General features: G+C 36.2%; 2 protein-coding genes and 1 long non-coding RNA gene across 4 annotated transcripts; 1 reads left to right on the top strand and 2 right to left on the bottom strand.

The window, feature by feature from the left end:
• Nucleotides 1–684: 684 nt before the first annotated feature.
• Nucleotides 685–12,822, top strand: LOC103569354 (uncharacterized). Its single transcript, XR_548919.2, has 3 exons — nt 685–900; nt 4,238–4,285; nt 12,744–12,822. It is a non-coding gene; the product is annotated as an uncharacterized LOC103569354 (long non-coding RNA).
• LOC103569352 (aldehyde dehydrogenase X, mitochondrial) lies at nt 1,397–3,637 on the bottom strand. The gene is made up of 7 exons (XM_008546614.3): nt 3,179–3,637; nt 3,005–3,106; nt 2,474–2,944; nt 2,303–2,405; nt 1,946–2,244; nt 1,592–1,878; nt 1,397–1,519 (listed from the first exon to the last, which is right to left on the bottom strand). The coding sequence occupies exons 1-7, from the start codon at nt 3,317–3,319 to the stop codon at nt 1,450–1,452; spliced, it is 1,473 nt and encodes a 490-aa protein (XP_008544836.1). The 5' UTR covers nt 3,320–3,637; the 3' UTR covers nt 1,397–1,449.
• LOC103569355 (fibrillin-2) lies at nt 4,423–22,943 on the bottom strand. Of its 2 annotated transcripts, none has more exons than XM_008546615.3 (26): nt 22,733–22,943; nt 21,966–22,204; nt 16,458–16,540; nt 16,237–16,374; nt 15,887–16,030; nt 15,348–15,635; nt 15,038–15,286; nt 14,820–14,975; nt 14,464–14,742; nt 14,265–14,387; nt 13,229–13,477; nt 13,044–13,163; nt 12,756–12,971; nt 12,081–12,461; nt 11,689–11,994; nt 10,823–11,624; nt 10,588–10,754; nt 10,190–10,518; nt 9,704–10,130; nt 6,899–9,637; nt 6,589–6,828; nt 6,248–6,420; nt 5,992–6,186; nt 5,634–5,891; nt 5,325–5,546; nt 4,423–4,924 (listed from the first exon to the last, which is right to left on the bottom strand). In XM_008546615.3, the coding sequence occupies exons 2-26, from the start codon at nt 22,130–22,132 to the stop codon at nt 4,700–4,702; spliced, it is 8,676 nt and encodes a 2,891-aa protein (XP_008544837.1). In that variant the 5' UTR covers nt 22,133–22,204; nt 22,733–22,943; the 3' UTR covers nt 4,423–4,699. The 2 variants fall into 2 exon arrangements, with proteins under 2 accessions (XP_008544837.1, XP_008544838.1); XM_008546616.3 differs by having other exon boundaries at nt 21,966–22,200.
• Nucleotides 22,944–23,358: the final 415 nt, after the last annotated feature.

Raw genomic sequence — 23,358 nt, 5'->3', positions numbered from 1 at the left:
ATTTTATTAAAAATTATTTATAGCAATTACCGTGCACTCGGAAACGCTCTAGCTCTAGCTCTCGTTATATGACGACGCTTTGATGTCCTGATGTCAATAGTTATTATTTTACTCACGGCGCTGCGGGTTAGTTTTTAAATTCAACCAATCGGCATCGTACTGAAGTTAGTTAACGTCTAATAATTTTTGGATTTATTTTAAAATAATAAATTATAAAAGAAGTAAATATTATTAAAAATTGCATTTAGAGTTTTTTAAATTTTCTACAAGTGTATATTTTCAGTTTTTCTTTTTTTTTTTGTAATTGATTTGTTGCAAAAAAAGTCTGAAAATTTAATTTACTAAGTTCAGGATCGACCAATCGGCAGCTACTAATCCACTCATGACCAATAAGAAAATTTCGAAGTGAATAGATGTCGTTATCACGGCTCGGTCAAGTGAGTGATGTAAGTAGCAAACATGAGACATTTCATAAATTTTAAATAAATTATTAAATTAATTAAAATAATAAAATTAAAAAAATTCACGTACAGACTTTTTATTAATCTAAATACGCATTTTGTTATTTTTATTCCTCTGGCATTTTATTTATTTATTTTAAAATTTTTAAATTCTCATTTGTAGATACATTCAGACTCATTAATATATATATCATCAGTATTTGCACTAAGTAACTAAAGTTGATAACGGCAGTTAGATGCTGATTTAATTTAAATAATAAGTAAAAGTTCATACCGTAAAATAAAAAACCATCGCGTCGCGAAAACATGAAAAAAAATGATCTAAGTAAAATTTTTTCGAAAGTGATTTAGTGTACAAGTGTGACAAAGAAAAATCTATTGTTTCTTCAAGTCAACAAAAGAAGATCGGCGTCGTTTCTATTATTCAAACTGAATCCGGGTGAGTACTTGTTACTACATTTAAATACGAAGGATACAAAGTAAATAAATATTGACATGAGCATATTATTTTATGAGTGCAAATGTAGCAGACATACGACAATTTTTTTCCTATATATAAAAAAAATTAAATAATTAAAATTAAAAAAAAATACATGTACTGAATTTTGAATTTTCTAAACATTTTAGTTTACTTTTTTTTTTATTTTAAAAATTGGCAGATTTTCGCTAACTTCAAAATTTTTTAAATGCGCATTTTTTTTTAATTTTATTTTTTAAATTATTTACTCTATTTATTTATAATTTTCAAATTGCCTGATGCCTGGTCCATCCACACTCATCTTTATTATCATAATATTTTTAACTTTGGGAACACGTTAAATTTTTACAGCAGGTAAAATAATAATTTACATATTCTGACTTAATTATTTAACTTTGAAAATATAAGAAATAACGATCATTAAAATATATTAATGACTAAAGTAATATAATTATCATATTTTGAATAATTGCAAACATTTATTTAAATTTCATATTACATCAATTTTATTTATTTAACATTTGCAAGTTTTATAGAAATAGTTTTTGTTTCCAAGTAGTTGTCCAAAGCTTCTCGGCCACTGAAAATAAAATAAATTTATCAGCAATTCAAGATCATTTTTTTTTTAAAGATTAGCAATAAATGATCTTACAGCTCACGACCAATTCCTGATTGCTTGTAGCCGCCGAAAGGAGCATGGGCTGTGATAGCCTCGTTGTAATTATTGACCCAGACGCTTCCAGACTCGACGGCATGAGCGAACTTTATCGCCTTGTTGATGTCATTGGTCAGGACACCGGCTGCTAGACCGTAAGTTGTCTTGTTGGCGCGCTCGATCACGTCTTCCATGGTATCGAACTTCAAAATCGATTGGACGGGTCCGAATATTTCATCCTTGGCAATTGTCATGTCGTCGGTAACGTTGGCGAAAATCGTTGGCTAGACAAAATCAATAGTTAATTTTTTTCTGTCTAAAGACTAATAAAATATGAGAAATTAAATTAACCTGGATGAAGAATCCTTTTTTTCCAATGCGTTCACCACCGGTGACCAAGGTCGCGCCCTCTTTTTTTCCGATCGCGATGTACTTGATAGCGCGATCGAAAATATCTTTTTCTACTTGAGGTCCGTGTTCAGTTGCCGCGTCAAAAGGATCTCCAACTTTTCTTTTCAACGCCAGTTCTTTAGATTTCTTAACGAACTCATCGTAAATTTTTGAGTGAACATACGTTCGGGATGCAGCAATACAAACTTGGCCGGAATTATTAAAAATAGCGTCGTGGGAAATTTTGACTGCTTCGTCGACTGTAAAAAAATTGAGCCCTCAATAACTTTTTAAAATAATTTAAAAATAATTACGTACTATTGACATCATCAAAAATAACCAAAGGACTCTTTCCACCGAGTTCCAGGGTCACTCGCTTGAGGTTACTCTGACCCGATGCGACCATTATCTTCTTTCCGACCTACAGACAGGAAAAAAAAAATAATAATCCAAATGATCATTTTTTAAATAGAACCCAAGTATTTTTACCTCAACGGATCCAGTGAAAGAAATTTTAGCAACATCAGGATGCTCTGCTAGAGCTGCGCCAGCAGTGGGACCATAACCAGTGATGACGTTGATAACTCCAGCAGGGTATCCAGCCTCTTTAGTAAGCGCGGCGACGTGCAAATTACACAGCGGAGTTTGCTCTGCTGGTTTCAAAACCACTGGGCATCCAACCGCCAAAGCAGGACCTAGTTTAATAGCAATCAGCAGAACCGGAAAATTCCAAGGAGTGATTTGTCCCGCGACTCCAATCGGTTCTTTCCTGGTTATCACCAAGCTCCCATCATCCGTTGGCAATGTCTGTCCGTTTATTTTGTCGCACCACCCAGCATAGTAACGAAATATCTCAGCAGTGATCAGAGTTTCGCCGTACGCATGAGTAAACGGTTTTCCATTTTCCAGTGTCTGGATATTCGCAATCTGCGCAGCATCTCGTATCACCAAATCCGCCAGCTACAAAAGTAAAATCACCCATCAGTTAACAACCAACTTCAGAATTTACTCTTTCCGTACCTTGTTCAGCAGCGCAGCTCGCTGTGTAGGTTGAAGATTTCTCCACGCAGATCCTCGTGCAAACGCATCCTTGGCAGCCTTCACCGCCTTATCAACATCCGCCTCAAAAATACCCACAATTAAATTCCATCTCCAAATATCTTAAACCAAATCCTTCAAAAGTAAAAATCTTACCTTATCTCCCTCCGCGACTTCGGCCACTACCGACTCATCCACTGGATTAATGCTCGGAAATTTTTTGCCACTCACAGAATCAACAAACTCATTATTTATAAACAGCTTCTTATACTTAATTTCAACCTTCGGGTTCGCCATTCTGTCAAATTATCCTCACAAAACTCTTCACTTTCAATAAATCCACAAGTCTACTCCCTATTCTTCCTCACAATCTCTATAAATACCAGCAACAAAAAAAATTGACAAACAAATATCTTCAACGACTCAATCTTATCTGCTAGTTACCGATATCGTCAACTAATGACACATAGCTAAGCTCTACTCTTGAAACTGCGTTTCAATTTATTATTTCCCCACTCTTACATTTGGAATCGTCACGCGACAATTATCACCGAATTCCATCACAATATCAATTTATTGCATTCTCGGTCTTGTTATCCGTCACATTCCTAAGCCTCAAAGCAGAATTTCATAAATTACACCCAACATATCATGCTCATTATCACCACAAGGTCATTTACGTCTCTGTTATTAATTCATCTGACTGCAAATATTTAATTTATGAAAATTAAAATTATAGTTCAACAATACAATTAATCAACATCTGAAATAATAAATCCCTTATTGACAAATATTTACATACTACATACTTGAAAATATTTACTTAGTACTTATAAATTAATTCCTATTCAAATTAAGGGACACCCGCAGGGTCAATAGTTGCCCAGATTTTTTTTTTAATTTTTCCTGCGAAAATGCGTCACAGAAAACAATAAATATTCATATTGTTGACAGTTATCCCTAAATAAAACTTAATTATGGGCCACTTTTGATAACAACAGTCAGTGCCCATGGTCCAAGATACGGGCATCAAGAAAATAATTTTTATTCTCGACATATTGAAACTCACGTTTTTGAGATATGAATTTTAAATTTTAGTATGTTATTTTTAAAAGTATATACACTATCGAAGTGCTCGAAAAAAATCGACTTTTTCAAAATTTCACACTAGTAACCCTTAATTAACTAATGAATCAATTCAATTAATTGTTTCAGATATTAAATCACTGGCAATAATCCGCCCAAGTTTGATACAGGATTAAGGTAAAAAAAAAAATTTTTTTGGCATAAATAACATTTTTATATTTATAATTTGTCTAAGTATTAAAAGTATTTGATTTCTACATAAAAACATGCGCAAAGTACATAAATTTTTTTTGTACACTATAATAATTAATAATTATTGATAATGATTAAAACGGCGTATAAATCGTGCGGTTATTTTGCATATACATTTATAATAATAATAACTAGTCTATTTTTTAAAAAAATTAATTAATTAAAAAGAAGTTTGGTATAAAAATACATACAATAATTGCATATCACCCAACTCCCTAACAATAATAACATTGAACACATTTTTCGACATATTTTTACATGAAAAATTATTTTTTAACGACAGTTACAAATGGCAGTGTCGAATTTATAATTTTGGTTATTTGTTCATTATTTTTATACTCAATCCGTGACGACGATGTGAACTCTGAATGTCAATGGCTTCTCCCATATTTTATTTTCGGCGGTTATTCCATTGGCAGGCCTTCCGTTTATCACCACGCGGAATTCCCCGGAATGCTTGAGACGGCTTTTGAAATGTAGTCCCCATATGCCACCGCGGTCTTTCACTAATTCAAATTGATTGTTTTTGTTTCCTTTTATTATCGAATATTCCATTTTTTCATTCTAAAAAAAATAATTTCATTTTTAGGAGAATAATAATTATAAATTCTTAAAACAAAAATTAATTATCATCTTAAAAGAATTTTTTTTTGCTCGGTGTTATATATATAAATATTCAATATACAGTACAAAAAATGTGGAGTGAACGCGGATCAAATCCGGAGTAAAATTAACTTCGGAGAGCTTATTTTAATATTAAAACTTCGAATCAGAGTGAATACGAATTTAAATAAAATATCCATCACTCCGAAATCATTCCGCGGGAAAAACAAACTCCCGATTGACTCCATATGCAGAGAAATTTTTTCTAAAACTCCGGGTAAAGTCGGATTTAAATAAAATCCGCAATCACTACTGATTTTTTACAGTATAATTATTAATTATTAATCTAATAAATAATAACCTTGATAGCTGGTTGCAATTTTATTATTCTCATTTTATGTTTTGTTTGTCGTAATGTCATTTTCATGGTATAAATTTCCCCATGATGATGTCTCGCAGATCTTCTCGTTATAGGCGCTCGTCTCATTAAACCTCTCGCATGTCTAAGTTTCGAATGATTAACATTTATTGTTTGATTGCCTTGTAATTTAGTTCCTCTTCTCTGTCGTTCTCTTCCATTAATCTAAAATAAAGTCATTTTAAAACCGCAACTCATTCAATTTATTCCAACACTACAATTACTGGTGTAATTTGCCGTGAAAAATTTTACCTTGCAAGAGAAACAGCCTTCAGAAGAAATAATTTTATCGCCAGCCGGCGGTATGTGATAAGGATCCGGGTTGATAACGAACGTCGGTACGTTTCCTATTTCTTCTCCATAGTTACCTGTCGCTAATGGGTTTATTGTCGAGAGACAGTGGCCTTGTCCAATGCGTTGATACCCCGTTGGACATCCGCACAGGAAACCACTTAATCCACTGGGTGTGCATCCGAATGCACAAGGACTTCCGACACATCCTGGACTTATCTATGACATAAAACCCATCAGTAAAAAATTCTCATAATATCCGATGCGTAATAAATATTTGTATTAAAAAAAAAAAAAATAATAAATAAACAGCAAGTACTTGAACGCAAATCTGCAAGTCATTATCGAACTGATAATTATCTGGACATCCACACTTGTAACTTCCAATAGTATTTATACAAGCACTGTCACCACAAGGCGAATTATTACATTCATTTTCATCAATGCACTGATTGTAATATAAATGCTGGATAAATCCTTCGGGACAATTACACCTGAACGTCCCCATTAAATTCTAAAATGTCAAATAAATTATTTGACTAATTATTCCAATGGTTTTTAAATAAATAAATTACCTGGCAACCATGATCGCAATTACTGTCTTCGGAACATTCATTGTTGTCGGTACAGAAACGTCCAGTTCTGTCTAATTTAAATCCTCGTGGGCAAATGCATTTGAAACTGCCCAGTGTGTTGATGCAAGTTCCTGGTTTTGGACACGTGCCCGCTTCATCGCATTCATTAATATCTATTGATAATTAATTCATTGCAATTAATTATGATTTAAAAAATGCGGAGTATGCAGAGTGATTTTTTTTAAACTCCCGGACTCCGGAAGGAGAGGATTCGAATTGAAATAAATCCGAATTGTCTCCCAATTTTTTACAGTGTAGCGTATGTATTGCTATAAAATTACCATGACAAGCATCTCCATGCTGAGTATACCCATCTCTGCAGGCACAAGTGTAACTTCCTTCGGTATTAATACATTTCTGCTGACAAAGATGATTGCCGGTAGCACATTCGTCAAGGTCCCGACAGCCTACACCATCGGGATTCAATATAAATCCAACGGGACACGAGCAACTGAAACTGCCTTCTGTATTTTGGCAGTTAAATTTGCAAGGACTGGGTGTCAACTCGCATTCATTGACATCTAGAATTAAATAATTCATTAATTTATTTATTTATTATTCAAAATAAATAATTTAATAATAAATATGTACCGAGACAATGAGTTCCAGCTCTGTCGACTTTGTATCCTTTATCGCAAATGCATCTGAATGACCCAAGAGTATTTATACAAAGTCCATTGCGACATAGGTCAGGAATGGCTTTACATTCATCAATATCTTGACCATCAACGGAGAATCCTTTGTCAAGACACAACTCGTTGTAATTATCTGAGTCTCTTGATGGACAGAGTTCGCAATGGGGACCCCAGGCAGCGCCCATGGTGCAGCAGCAGTCAGCTTTCGTGACGGTCTTGAGTTCCGAAGTCCTGGCGGTGCATCTGCCGCTGACGGTTCTCAGGAAACAGTAGCCGACTCTCTTGTCAACGCAAGATTTACCGTCTAAGCTCGTTTCGAAACCCTCGTAGCATCTACACTGGTAGCTTCCCTCCAGGTTGATGCACTGGCCGTTTCTGCAGAGTCCCGAATTAACGGAGCACTCGTCGACGTCTTTACACTCGTCAGTCATTCCGATTTGCTGATAACCCGGCGGGCATATGCACATAAAAGATCCAATTAAGTTCTTACACTGGAACTTGCAGTTATTCGCTGGCGTTGAACACTCGTCGACGTCGATGCAGTGACGAGCATCCGCGGCGAGGATGTAACCGTACGGGCAGATGCACCTAAATGAACCCGGAGCATTGTGGCAGCGGAACGCGCACTGATTGCCGAGTTCCAGGCACTCGTTTATGTCTTCGCATACTTGGTTTACTCCTGGAGCAAAGCCGTTGGCACACGAGCACTCGAACCCGCCCTCAACATTCCCACAGGTTCCGTTGCCGCAGATGTTTTGGTTGTGCAGACACTCGTTTAAATCAACGCACCGTCTTCCGGTTTCGTCGAGCGTGTAACCGGGAGGACATTCGCATCTGAATGATCCATCAGTATTTATACAGTCCCCGCCTGAACAAGCGTCGGGCATAAACAGACACTCGTTCAAGTCAACTCCCGAGTCGTCGCGTCCGGAACCTTCGGGACAGAGACGTTTGAATTCTTCGGAATGTTCTCGTGGGCATATTTCGCAGTATTTTCCCCAGGCTTTGCCCATAGTGCAGCAGCAGTGCTTGCGAGTCATCTCACCCTTGCGTGGTGCCAGACATTGACCCCGACGATAACGATCGTAGCATTGCTCCTCTCTGACGTCTACGCAGGTCATCGAGTTCCACTTGTCGCTCAGTTTAAATCCTTCCGGACACTCGCAGATTACTCCGCCCTCTGTGTTGATGCATTTGCCGTTCTCGCAGATATTTTTGGTCTCCACACACTCATCTACGTCGACACACCTCTTCTTCGAGTTGTCCAACTCATATCCCGGAGGACAGCTACAAATGTACGAGCCCATAAGATTCTGGCACTTGCCAGGTGATGGGCAGAGTCCTGGAATTTCCTGGCACTCGTCGATATCGCGACAGTGCTGACCGTCTTGGGCCAGAGTGTAACCGTCAGCGCACTCGCATATAAAAGAACCCACCAAATTTTTACACCTCCCATTCCTACAAAGAAACGGCATCACTCGACACTCGTCAATGTCCGCGCAGTCGTTGTTAGGACTCAGTTTGTATCCGTCATAGCACTGGCACTTGTAAGAGCCGAGTGTGTTTACGCAAGTTCCATTGTTGCAGATGTTAGGATTCCTTTGACACTCGTCGATGTCAACACAAAAATCGCGGTCTCTCGTCAACGCGTACCCAAGATGGCACACGCACTGGAACGAACCCTGCAGATTATTGCAAACTCCATTGGAGCAAATTCCCGGTCGCTCGTAGCACTCGTCAATGTCGATGCAGCTCCGCTGACTGATCCCCAGCTTATAACCAGCAGGACATCGGCACTCGAAGCTGCCTTGTAAATTAACGCACTGCGCATTACCAGCGCAAGGATTCGGCGTCTGCTGGCACTCGTTTTCGTCAATACACTGATGGGAATCCTCATCATAGATGTAGCCTAGGTCACACTGACACTCAAAGCTACCGGGAGTATTCAAGCAACGCCCGTGGGTGCACATCGTGGGCATGAGAGCGCACTCATCAATCTCCTCAGTGTGATTAGTGATGGGATTCATAATCTGACCCGGTACCATACCGCAGAGTATCTCGTGCTCACGCGTTCGTTCACCAGGACACCTCTCGCAAGGCGATCCCCAGGCGGCACCCATTGAACAGCAGCAAAGCATCTTGGTCTGCGGGTGTACCATCGGGTTGAAGCATTGTCCGCCCTCGTAGCTGACGTAGCAGAGTTCTTTCCGCATATCAACGCACTCTTTACCGCCCGGCATCGACATGTAGCCTTCCGGGCACTCGCAGTGATATTTACCCTGATCATTTATGCAGTAGCCTACTCCACAAATCTGCGGATGCAGTGCGCACTCGTCTATGTCAATGCAACTGGTCTTGGTGCTGTCCAAAATGTAGCCTTCATTACAGGAGCACATGAAGCTGCCGAATGTGTTTGTACAGTGACCATTCTGACAGATGTTTTCGTGTTCCTCGCACTCGTTAATGTCCTCGAGCACGACGGTCACGCGATTCGGTCGGTACCCAAGTCCTCCAGGACACAAATCCTCGAATTCTCTGCTCCCAATTTCTGGACACTGTTCGCACCGCGTTCCCCAGGCGCTGCCGATGCTGCAGCAACAGGTCGCTTTGGTTACTGACGACGACATGTCAAATACACACTGGGGACGCCCGCCAATATTTTCAGTACCCGTGTAGCAAAGAGATTCACGTCTATCTGTAATTATTAATAAATTAATTATCTCCATTACTTGAAATTTTACTAATGAACAAAATGACTTACCAACACACGCATTGCCTGCTTCAACGAGTTCATGATTAGGCGGACACTCGCAACGATATTTGCCATGCGTGTTAATGCACTTCCCGTACTGACAAGCCTGGGGGCTTTCGCACTCATCAATATCCGTGCAATTGCCTCCAGAACCGTCAAGCTTGTAGCCCTCGTCGCACTCGCAACGGAACATCCCGAATATATTTTCGCATTTGCCAAAGACGCAGAGATTGTGGAACATCTCGCACTCATTGATATCCATACACGCCTGCTCATTATTCTCCTCAGGATGCATAAATCCCATCTCACATTCGCACCGAAATGACCCCGGGTAATTAAGACAGTGTCCGTTTTCACACAGTGATGGGTCATTGGTACACTCATCGATGTCACGGCACGAGTACCCGTCGCCGCGGAACCCAGCATCACATATACACTAAAAATTAATTAATAAATTAATAATTAATTTATCATTATCATGCAATAATTAATTACCTTGAAAGAACCTTCAGTATTGATGCACTGAGCATTGGCATCACAACCTCCATTGTTGACAAGACACTCATTGATGTCTCGGCACTCGATCCCATTGCCCGTAAATCCGTCGTGGCAAGTGCACTCATAAGACCCAGGTGTGTTGCGGCAGTTAGCGAACTCGCTGCACGAGTAAGCATTGAGCAGACATTCATCATCGTCCGTACAGTCTGGTCCAGCTTCCGGTTTTACTGAGTAGCCGTCCTCGCATCGGCAGTCGAATGACCCGATTGTGTTGCGACACTCCCCGTAGCCACAGACTCTTGGTTGTGTTATGCACTCATCGATATCTACCCACAATTAATTAATTAATTAATTAATCCGCTTACCGAAAATACATAACTGATAAATTTGAATACCTATGCAAGAAGTTCCGTCTTTCCCTGGCAATAAACCTCCAGTACAGTGACAAGAATAGGAACCAGGTAAATTAGAACACTGGCCCCCATTACAAATTCGAGGATTTTCTTTGCACTCATCAATATCCGCGCAGGTTCTGCCGTCTAGATTTAACCCAAACCCCGCGCTAAAATTCAAATTTTAATTTGTAATTAATTTTATTAAATTGTCATTCGGTTTACTTAACAAAATTACCTGCAAGCACAAGAAAAACTGCCGGGAGTATTGACGCAAATATCTTCGCAGCCGCCATTGCCGATAGCACACTCGTTTATATCTTCGCAATGAGACTTCATGCCCGTTTGCCTGTACCCGTCGTCGCAGATACACTGATAAGTCCCCATCATATTCTCACAGACGCCATTAGAGCAGATCCCACTAGTCCTGGAACACTCATCGATGTCTTTACACGACTGCTTATCTGGACTCAGTTCATGTCCCGGTGGGCAGACGCACTTGAACCCTCCTTCAACATTTCTACAAATACCGCCACGACATAATCCCGGAGTCTCTTCACACTCGTTAATGTCCATGCAGATCTTCATGATGTCGCTGCTGCGATATCCTTCATTGCAATCGCACTGGAAAGTTCCTGGTGTGTTGACACAAGTCCCATTGCCGCAGACTCCGCGCATTATTTCGCACTCGTCAATGTCATTGCACTTGAGCCCATTCTCATCTAAAGCATAGCCCTGATTACAGCGACAGCTGTAAGAGCCAATAGAATTCTTACACCTGCCGTTCAAACACATTCCCGGAAACTCAACGCATTCATTGATGTCTTGTCTGTCTGTAAACCCGTCACCTTTTGGGCACAACTCCGTGTGCTGCTGTGTCCCTAATTTGGGACAGAGCTCGCACTTGTCGTTACCCCACGCGCGTCCTACTGAGCAGCAGCAAATGCTCTTGGAAAATTGACCGTCAATCGGAGCCGTGCATTGGCCGTGACGGTAATCCATGTAACAAGTCTCCTGTCTCGTATCAATGCACGTTGTGTCTAAAAATATTTATTCTTTAAAATGTTGGCAGTAATAATAATAATTGATGTGAATTAAACTTACGTGTAGAGTCGAGGGTGAGTCCAGGTGGACATTCGCAGCGATAAGAACCGTCAGTATTGACGCAAGTTCCACCGCCTTTACAAATCCCGCTGTTTAACTCACACTCATTGATATCAGCGCAAGCTTTGCCGTCTACTTTAGCATATCCTCTGGAACAATCGCACAGAGAGTAATCGCAAGCCTCGCAGGGACTTCCCCAAGCGACTCCAACAGAGCAGCAGCATTCCGACTTCAATGCCAATCGTGGGAAATTATTCTCGCATCTTCCGTCGATCATTTTCGTCCAACATGACCCTCTTCTATTGTCTATTAAATTAACATCCATTATCTATCAATCAATACCTACATATTTATTAACAAAATATTAGTCTGGATGAAATAACTATACCGACCCATACAAATGTGTCCAGTATTATCAAGAATATACCCATTGGTACATTCGCACTCATAAGAACCCTTGGTATTGATGCAGATACCGTTGATGCAGACATCGGCGCCTAGTTCTTCGCACTCGTCGACGTCTTCGCACATCTGGTTTTGCGTGTTGAATCGGGTCCCGGTTGGACAGACGCACTGAAAACTACCTGGGGTGTTTCTACATTGACCTCCTGAGCACAGTGAATTTTCTAACTCGCACTCGTTTATGTCGCTGCATATTTTTCCGGTCGCATCCAGCTCGTATCCGTTGTCGCAGATGCATCGGTAAGTGCCCATTAGATTTTCACACCCGCCATTAACGCAAATATTGGGATTCTGAGCACACTCGTTAATATCTACAGTAAATAAAATTTTTTAAATATTCATAATTTACATTCACTTTTAAAGTTCTAGTAGATCGGAAGATTTTAATTATTTGAATTGCGCCAGCTGTCTTGTGATTGGTTAACAATCCCCACCAAGTTGGCCGGCCAATCACCAGACAACTGATGCAATGATTAAGTTATTGAAGACTTTTTACTCTACCAGGCTTCAGTATTTGACCTGAGCCATTTGTTTGATTAAATTTAGCCATAATTAATTAAGCAATTAAATAATTAAGTGAATATTAATCGTAGGTTATACTCTACCATCTCCATTGTAAGTCATCCCAGCACCATGAGGACATAATGATTCAAATTCTGGTGTCCGAGGCATCGGACAAGGCTGGCAATTACTTCCCCACCCTAAAGGCTGCCCCAAGATCACAGTACAGCAGCAGCAACTGGATTTCGTTACTGCCGTAGACGTCGGATTCAAACACTGGCCATCTTTGAACTGTGAGTAACATAAATCTCGCCGAGTATCTATTATTTAAAATTTTATTAATCATCGAAAGTTCTATAAGTTAATTAATTAATTAATTAATGATAACAAACCTAAACATGATCTGCCATCCGGTCCGAGATTGAAACCCGGATTACATTCGCACCTAAAACTACCCGGTGTGTTTTTACATCTCCCATTTTGACATGGCGCGCTCAAACATTCATCAATGTCTGGAAAATTTTAAATTTAATTAATTAATTAAACAAATAGATAATTTTCTGAGATAATAATTTACCGATGCAGTGACTTTGGTCGGGTCCGAGTCTAAACCCTGGATCGCAGACACATTTGAAAGATCCCTCCATATTAACGCACTTTCCGTTATCGCACATCCCAGTGGTAGAACACTCGTCCATGTCTACGCAAAACGTGTTGTCTCTCGATGCGGTGAATCCTGACTGGCACACGCAGTGATAAGAACCCGGTGTGTTTTCACATCTTCCATTCAAACAAATTCGCGGGTTTTCCGAACACTCGTTGATATCTTGGGATTATAATTAATTTTTATCAAAATTAGCCCAGTTAAGTAAAAAAAAATTACTCAAAAAAAGGATTTCTTGACACAAAAAAAAATTTTTCATTATGAAATGACAAACAAAAAAATTCTTACGACTAAAAAAAATTTCTTAATCTATTATTAACTCAAGAAAATTTTTTTTTTCTAATTCGTAGTGCAAAAAATTTCTTAGGGTGAGTAAAAATTTTTGGCGCCGAGAAATCTCTTTTCTGTAATAAATTTAATTAGCAATAATATAAAAAAATTTAATTATATAATTAAAATAGTCAACTATTTTATTAGACAGTACGGAGATGTAACTCCAGGGGGTCAGAAAACGTTACCCAAATAAAGATTCAAAGATAGGCGCGGCCAGATTTAAATTTATTACATTAATTGTTTACAACCAATCAAATTTTCTAATAAAAAAAAATCATTTAATAATAATAATAGCGTAATAAATAATAAATAATTTTAATAGTTTGATAAAAAAATTAGATAGGACATTTAGCTTGAAGGCTTCCGCATTACATGTAGCCGGTCGTTATCCTCAAATACTATTACCGAGTGATAAACTGCTGACTTGTAAATTATACTGGATAATATAGTGTAACAAATATCGAGGGAATCCCCGGAGCTAATACTTATAAAAGTCTACAGATTTATCGTATGTATAGGTCGCCCATATATATACATATATCCACATCCTACATCGTATGTTAAATAAATAGATTTGAGTTAGACATCGTATGAATAAAATTAAAACGGTATTTACCGATACATGTATTCTTGGATGGCGAAAGAACGTAGCCGTCATTACATTTACATTTGAATGAACCGTTCATATTTGTACAGTGACCATTGGTACACATTCCAGTATCTTGACATTCGTCGTGATCTATTTGTAATTAATTATTATTAAATATATAAGTAAGTAAATTAAAATTAAAAGACAGACGGGTGGAAGTACGAACCGCTGCAGTATCTTCCTTCGCCGGAAACGACAAAACCTGGCGGGCAGTGACAGAGAAAACTACCGGGTAAATTTTGACAGCTTCCACCTTGACAGTAATCTTGCTGACACTCGTCGACATCTTCGCATCTACCAGATTGTTTTACAAAACCGGGAAGACATTCGCACTCGTAACCGTCGGGTGTGTCGATACATTTACCGCCCCCGCAGATGTCAGGTCGCAATACGCACTCGTTTATCGCGATGTTTGGAGCTTCTGAACAAAGCTTGTGATGTTCGTCTGCAATTTTAAAAAAAATTATTGATGATAATATGTGCATAGTAATTAAAGATTTAATTTTTAAATAATTTGCGCACTTGTTCCGACAGTAGGGCACTTGTAACACTCGTCGCCCCAACCGCGGCCCATGTTTTTCCCGCAGCAACAGTCTTTTTTACTGAGCCGTACTTCCAACCGACTTTTGCACTGTCCATTGCGATTCACTGCCGTGTAACAGAGCCCCTGACGTCCATCTGAGAAATTTAATTACATAAATTTTTTTTTTAAATACATTTGAGTAAAAAAAAAAAATTACCTATGCAAGATCTTCGATCCTGGCTCTGAATAAATCCAGGATTACAAACGCAATAATAACCGCGTTCAGTATTGATGCATTTGCCATCACTGCAGATACCTTCTTCTTCACACTCATTTTTATCTGTGCACTCATTAGTCTCCATGTCTCTCGCCTGTCCTTCTGGACACTCGCAAGTAAATGATCCGAGTGTATTTATACATTTTCCACCAGCACAAAGTCCAGGTATTGCTTCACACTCATTAATATCTGCAAAAAAAAACGAATTGATAGAATATTTAATTGTATAAATTAATTGAGGAAAATTTACCTAAACATTGGCCTTGATTATTTTTCAAGTGTCCGATCTCGCAATCGAGCCGCATGGGGCATCGCTCGCAAGGGTGACCCCATCCTTTGCCGACGGTGGCGCAGCACATCTGTCGTGTGCATACGACACCCTGTAGATGAACAAGACACTGACCGTTTTTGACTTTTGTATAACAAGGCCCTGTTCGGTAATCGGTCTCGCAACGTCTTCCGGTGTAACCGTATATACATGCACAGCGATCCGGTCCGATACATCTTCCTTGATTTAAACAAGGCTCACGGCAAATTGCTTAAATTACAAAATTTATTTTTATTTATATTAAATAGGTAAATGGGGCAAAATGCAACACTATACGATAAAAAATCTGGAGTGAATTCGGAGTGATTATGGATTTTTTTAAAATTCGCATTAACTTTGATTCGGAGTTTGAATATTCAAATAAAGTCTCCTTTGGAATGAATTTGACTCCAAGGAGATTCACTCCGGGTTTAATCCTCATTCACTCCACAATTTTTTTACAAAAAAAAAAAAATATTTACGTTCGTTACAAAACTCTCCCTCGTATCCGGATCTGCATTGACATCTTCCATCAACACAATTTCCATTAATACATCGTGCTCTGCAACTCCCACCAGTTCGCGTTTGTGGATTCCTGTGATCTTCTTGTCGCTCTCTATCATGTCCTTAATAAAAAAAAAAAAAAATGTTTCTTATAAATGAAATTTATTAAATACTCCGTCATCTGTTTGGTTTTAATTATTCGTTCCGCGTAAGGAAAAAATATTAAACGAGGGACTGTCAATTGGAACGAGCGAGTTATTAAATCGACTAGACACTTTATTTAATCTGTCAAAAGTGATATGCTATATTGATGATTGAATTGAGTTACCTCGATTCGGGGGAGAGGAAGATTGCGATGACGACGAGATGCTCGTACTGCTGCAAGATGCAGAAACTGATCCTCCGTCACAGAGACAAACGTTTGGTCTTATGCATCTTCCATTTCCGCAACGTCTTGCACATATTGCTTTTAATATTTAATAAATTATTTTAAATTTTCATTTGGAATTTAAATTTAAAAAAAGATGAATTTTTTTTTTGCGAACTTACGAACGACACAAAGTCCAGTATCTGGTTTCCTAGACCAACCAGGGCAGCAATAACTGCGATATCTCGATCTACATATATTAGGTCTGCAAGAAAAAATAATTGAAGCGTAAGAAAAGGAATAAAAAATAAAAAAAAATAATGGTTAAGTACAAGTACAAGTTGTTGTATGACTCGGTGATTTAATTGCCGAGATTGACCCATAAAAATTCTCCGAATGGTCAGTCAATAATTTAATTCAAGTGTCGTTTGTGATGAGATAGTAATAAAAATAGTAAAAATAAACATCTGATAGAGGGATGAGGATAAAAAGGGCTGATGCACGTCACCTAAGACAAGGCGAGCATTCACATGGTTCTTTATAATTAACGTCAGCTGCTAGACCGCGTTTTAAGTACTTCCACTTACATAAAGTGGCGCCGCGGTTTATTGCCGTCTATATATGTGAGCGCATCTCTTACTCTGCTGTACTGCTGATGATGCTGATGACCACTCGACTCACTCACGAGCTGATATGACTAAACACTGATAGAGAACATGAAAAAAAAAAAGAAAAAAATCCCAATCAACAGATCGCGGCCTACGTCATCGCGGCTACTTTTTATGCTGACATAAAATATTAAAACTTTACGATGACAAAAAAGTGTAACTCTCATTAAGTATTCTGGAGATTAGGATATTTATCGAGCAATTATTGTGAGCATAAGAGTTATTGAGCAATCACGACATGCCAGCAAACAATTAAATGCCAGAACACCACTTACTTACTTATTAACAGCTTCTGGTTGGTTATTAACCGTAATGGCTATTGTGCATTAGGTATCCAACTTATTTTTTAATTATTAAATACTCAATGGGCTCTTATTTTTCTTATCGTACGTTATCACTAGAGACGTAAAGTTACATGATAAATATCCACGATAATTATTATCCCGACAATTTTAAATATCCGCGTATCGTAATGTCTGTAACGATTTCGCGTAATTTACTTAATTTATTTATTTATATTTATTATAAATTATCGCGACACTTAATTATTCTCACTTGAACGATTTTGTTTAATTGAGCTCTAGTTCTGTCATTAATTAACTGATTTATTGTAGTTGGATTAGCGAGAGTTTGCGTTTCGGATATTTTCGGTTTTTACTCCCACCATCTAAATTTAGTATCTAAGACATTTCGCCTTGATCGTGGGGGTAAAAAACCGAAGCGCAAACTCTCGCTAATCAAACTATAAATTGCGCTTTTTTTTTTTTTTTGACTTGTTGATTGAGGGAAAGATGGAGTAAAAGCTAATAATCACATAGAAAAAAAAATTGTCAATTATTGACTTGCTACACGGAGAAAAAATTATAGTAACTGTTCCTAATACGTTTATGAAATATCATCCCATACCGTTATGGTAATGATTACTTGGGATTATGGGATATAGACCCATACTTTCTGGGAAAGTTTCCATAAGTATGGGAACAATTCCTATCATTATGGTAACAGTTCCCATATCGCATGTGAAAGAATCATGGTAATGATTACCATACTCATAGGAATAGTTCCCATAAGCAAATAGGAACCAATCCTATAACCACATTGTAACGATTCCTATAATATTATGGTAACCATTCCCATAACATTATGGTAACTATTCCCATAATATTATGGTAACGATTACCATAATATTATAGTAACCATTACCATAATTCCATAGGAACTATTCCGATACCACATGGGAATTATACCCATAATTATAGGAATTATTACCATAATATATATGGGTGCCGTTCCTATAATCAACATTTCAAAACAACCGGTTACCTTGCAGTATGGGAACCATTCCCATAATATATTGTAATTGTTACCATAATTTTCTCTCCGTGTATTGGTAGGAAATTTGACAGTTGATAAAAATTACAGTGAAAAGTAGTATGTGTTAAATTGCAGTAATTTATTGTAGACTTGGAAAAATAATTTTATAAAAATTTCGAATTTTCTAAAAGTTAAGAAAATTTCGTAAAATTTAATTTTTATTCTCTTTTAATTTTATTTTAATCTTAAAATCTTATTTTAATTCTCTAAGGTGTTGGCTTAACGTCAGGTATTTTAATAAATCCGCTGTATCATTTTGACTGGGGTTCAAAAGTGTCGGTAACGATTTAATAAAGTCATTATACATATCCAAAAAAAAAAAGATTGTGTATCAAAAGATCATAATGGGCTTTGATTTTGTGTAATCTACACAATCATGAGTAGAGATAAAAATCAGCTCTTCTCTATTACACGTCTTCGGTCTCCGATCGTATATTTTAGTGAAGATACCAAAGCATAAAAATAAAAATATATAAAGAGGGAGGATAAGAATGTGCGAATATAATGGAGATAAAAAATGTGTCAAGTGAAGGATGTGGGTAACTTATTAATGAAGATGAGAGAAGTAATGAAAGCGAGAGTTACTTTCAATTCAGCAATAATAAGAATGGAACCCAATTAGACAATTATCCACGCTAATTATTGTTGCGATACGGTAAATTGGGTTGAATTAACATCTTGCGCAACAATATTAATAAAGGATGATTAAAAAATTTTGAGATCAAACCGACGGAGGAAGGGAAGCAAAGGGAGGAAGGAAGTTTGTTTAAAAGACTTCCGTTTCATATCGTTTGCTAATTTAATCCTAGATGCAGTTAATTAATTTGTTGCTCATACTTTTATTGGAGGGATGAGGATGAGTGTAAAAAATGAGGTGACTAAAATTATGACATAAAAATAAATTTTAGTATAATTTTAAAATTTACTCTTAAGGTCATGGCGAATTGGCTAAATCACGATTGCGCAAAGGATGTAAGTGTCGTTGTCGTTTAAATGGGCAAGTAGAACGCTAGTCGTTCACTTTAATAAAATTATTAATATTTAAACTCCTGCATTCCGTCATTAGTCATTACAGATTGTAAAATTAAACTACGAGGATCGTCGTCATTAACATAAAATTTATCGCGATAACAATTTTGCAAACTAGAGATAAGAAAATTATTTTCAGTGATACAAATTACAGTTTAAATACTTATTACCCTTCTGGTAATTTTTTCATTTATTTTTATGGTCTCTGATTTAAATTTTATTTGTTTTAAATTTTCCTCGGAGTTTTTTTAAAAAAAAAAAAAAAAAAATCTTTTGCTAAATTTCAAATTTTGAACTAAAAAAAAATTTGCAATTCACAGAAATAAAATCAAGTCAAGATTAATTTCACATTTTTTTTTTTTATGGAAAAATTTAATTTGAAATTTTTTCCCGGGTTAGTAAAAAAAATAATAAAAATTTTTGGCGCGAAAATTCAAAATTTTGATTCAAAAGCTTCTCAGCTCATACTTTAAAAGCTTAAAATCACAATTTACCAATTCACCGTAACCTTAAGAATAAATTTACAAATCATACTAAAATTCATAATTTATATCTCTACTTAAGTAATAAAATTTTAACATTCACACTTATCTGGTCAGTAAAAAAAATTCCTGACAACTTCTTACATATTTATCAAATTTTATATTCTAAAAATTAAAACACCTCCAACCCAACAACCAACTACCAGCAATAAAAACCAAATAATTTGATCCCCTACAATTAAACCGCAAGGTGGGACAAAAAAAAAATGAAGACTACTTGTAAATCCCAAGGAATTTATAATTTCTTTCCGCGTATATTTTTAGCCACCAAATCCACGGGTTATGCGTGCGTAGATTGTTATCTGGGTTGAGTTTACATTAAAGAAGTGATGTCGTCTCTCATATATCCACATCTACATATATATCAAACATAAAACATAAAAAAAAATAAGAGGAGAGCCCCATGAGAATGTGAGAGTTAATTGGGCGCGAGTACAATCTGGTCACCCGGTTATATCTGTACACATGTTATTAATGTATATGACGATGAAAGACGAGAACAAGACATATGTCTTGTCTATAAGTCTATATGTTTATTTATTTCATTATAATTATAATTATAATAATTTTTTTTTTTTTTTTTTTTTTTTTTTTTTTTTTATATCTATCAGTATTTATTTAACTTAATAAAGTTGACTCAAAGCCCACAATTTTCCATCCGAGTGGGATTTAAATATACACGAGTTGGGAAAAGTTGTCGTAACGTCCGATTATTATAAGTGGCTGCTTATTCATGAGTAAATAATGCTAATTACAGTATACAGTATACTGATTTAAGAGTACCAGAGTAGAGTGGATTAACAAGAATCTGTTTACTGTATAAATATATATATATATATATATATATATATATATATTTATTAATATAAAGTTGTGTAGCTAAGCTGGGTATCGGCATCCAGGTTTACAACCTCGGCCTCATGATATTGGCGCCTAATAAAATAAAATTTAAAAATGTATAAATAAAAAAATAGTTTATGAATGAAGGAAAGAGGGGGAAGGGAGGAATGTGTCGGGTGATTTTAGTGTGAGGGAATTTAATGGCTGTTTGTGAATAGAGATTAAAGTGGCACGTGGTATGTACGCTGGGGTTTTTTATGGACGAGATTGTTCGCTCTGACGGATTCTATTCGCCGCGATATGCTAATGCTACTGTAGTGTGCTGCTGCAGAGGTACATGGCATTATGTTTTAACAGGAGGAAGTTACTGAAGAAGGTGCGCCCAAATGTCTGAATTATTGGAACGGATAATAAACATTCGCGATTCGACGATCGCGATACCATTATTTCACTATTCATATTGTCCATTGTCACGAGAACATCCTGGCTATCTTTACAATTATTCCATCACTGATCATCACTTTCTTTCAATTATTTTGTTATTCATATTTTTTATGTGTGAACATAGCAGCCATTAGACAAATTTAAAATTATAAAAAAATAGAGTAAATGATTTTTAAAAAAATATTTTTAAAAAATGCACTTAATAATTTTTTAATTTTTTAAATGCCCATTTTTTTTTAATTTCATTTTATTAATTATTTACTCTACTTATTTATAATTTTAAATTTGTCTAGTCTCATACATTCACACTCATATATTTTTCGTTATTTTGACTCAATTTTTTTTTCACAATTAATTAAAAGTAATTTTGAATTTTTTTTTGCGCTGACTTTTGATCTAGTCAATTTTCCAAAAATTTTATTGCCGCTTAAAAATATTTGCTTTTATTTTCAAACAAATTTAAAAAATTACTACAATTTAATTATTCAAAAAAATTTTTTTTAACAATTTTTTGCAAAGTAAATTCAAAATTTTTGATATCTTTAGTTACTTCATACTTGTATTTAAAAATTTGAAGTCAAAAATTTTGTATAAAAAATTACATTTTTGAAATTGGTCAAAATTTTTCTCATTACAATTTTCAAAATGTAACTTTTGATATTTTTTTTTTAAAGCTCCGGAATAAAAATTTTTATGCCAGTCGTGATTTAAATAATTCCCGGTTAAAATTAAAAATTTATTTTGAGTAAAAAATATGAAAGACAATAAATAAAAAAATGTAAATAAAAATTACCCAATTGGCGGATTAGTTTGGGAATGATTATCAAAATCCAGTGGAGCCGGTGTTGAGCCCGTGGTATGATGGCTCAAGTATCGTTCCCGCGTCGACTCCTGTCCAGTTTGAACCGCGAGAATCGCAACAATAGCAGCGACGCAAAACATGAACATTATTTTATCCATAATATAAATAATTTTCACCGAGAAACCGACTCTCGATCATTTATCCTCCAGCTCTTCAGCATCGGGAACTAGCTAAAATAATTTATTTATTCAAAAAATAATATCTGTACATTTATTTATATGCAAGAGTTAAAAATTTGATAACAAGTGTCCGGAGCACGTTGGCGTTTCCGGAAGTACTTTTTAATATATACATACATATATATGTATCTGTATATATATTTAATAAATATCATAAATTACATATATTATCACGTGCGTATAAATAAAAAAACGTTATCGTACAACAAATAAATCCGGTACATACATTATTTGATTCAAATAAAAATCAAGTAAAAAAAAAAAAAAAAAAATAAGTAGAAATTTTATCGTGTGTATATTAAGATAACAAAAGAAGCGGTCTAATTTGAATGAGTACGAACGATAACAACTCTCGGGTGAAATTTTATCTTAAGATCAAGGAACTTTATTAGAATTTTTTTTTTTTTCGAAAATTTTCCAAACTACAAAATTAAAAAAAAAAAAAAAACACGTGTAATAAAAAAAAAAAAATAATAACACTGTGCACTAATCACTTGTACACAAACACATGTCACTTACTTTCAAAAAATTCAAAAAAAAAGAAAAAGTAAATGGAGAAAAAACGTGAAAAAAAATTTGAAAAATAATTCGGAGTCAGTTTTGAATTTTTGACATCATAGACGACAATTGCCGGTGGATAATATGTGACTGGGGTAAAATGGTTGTGTGGTTTTTGTGGAGGATCGCGTGGAGGATAAATAAAAGATGCGCTGGCGGGATTCGACGTGAGACTGCCAGGGCTGAGCAAAGTTGAAAGCTGAAGAAGAGTATAGTTGCCGGACTTGGTTGTTCTCTCATTCGTTTTCTTTTCTCACTCTGACATTATCCCTCTTCTTATTTAACTCCAGGCCCTCTCGAATTACTCTCTCTTTCTCTGATAATATTTACTCGCTCCAGAGTCTTTTCCCCCACGAGTACCCGCACTCCTGTCAACGCTGTGCATCTCATCTCATTTAATCTCTTATTCATTTTATTTATCGTTATTATTATTATTAATTCATTTATTATACATATCGGTAAATTATTTAATTAGACAATTTATAATCATAAATATTTCGTACTGATAGTAACTATCGTACGCTAATTGATTACGAATTTTAATGCTTCTGTATAAAGTAAAAAAAAAAAATTACAAATAGTTGATA

The sequence above is a fragment of the Microplitis demolitor genome, chromosome 5 (assembly GCF_026212275.2).
Source record: "Microplitis demolitor isolate Queensland-Clemson2020A chromosome 5, iyMicDemo2.1a, whole genome shotgun sequence".
Classification (NCBI taxonomy): Eukaryota; Metazoa; Arthropoda; class Insecta; order Hymenoptera; family Braconidae; genus Microplitis; species Microplitis demolitor.
Note: the sequence above shows the minus strand (reverse complement) of the source record. Positions and strands in the feature narration are given on the sequence as shown.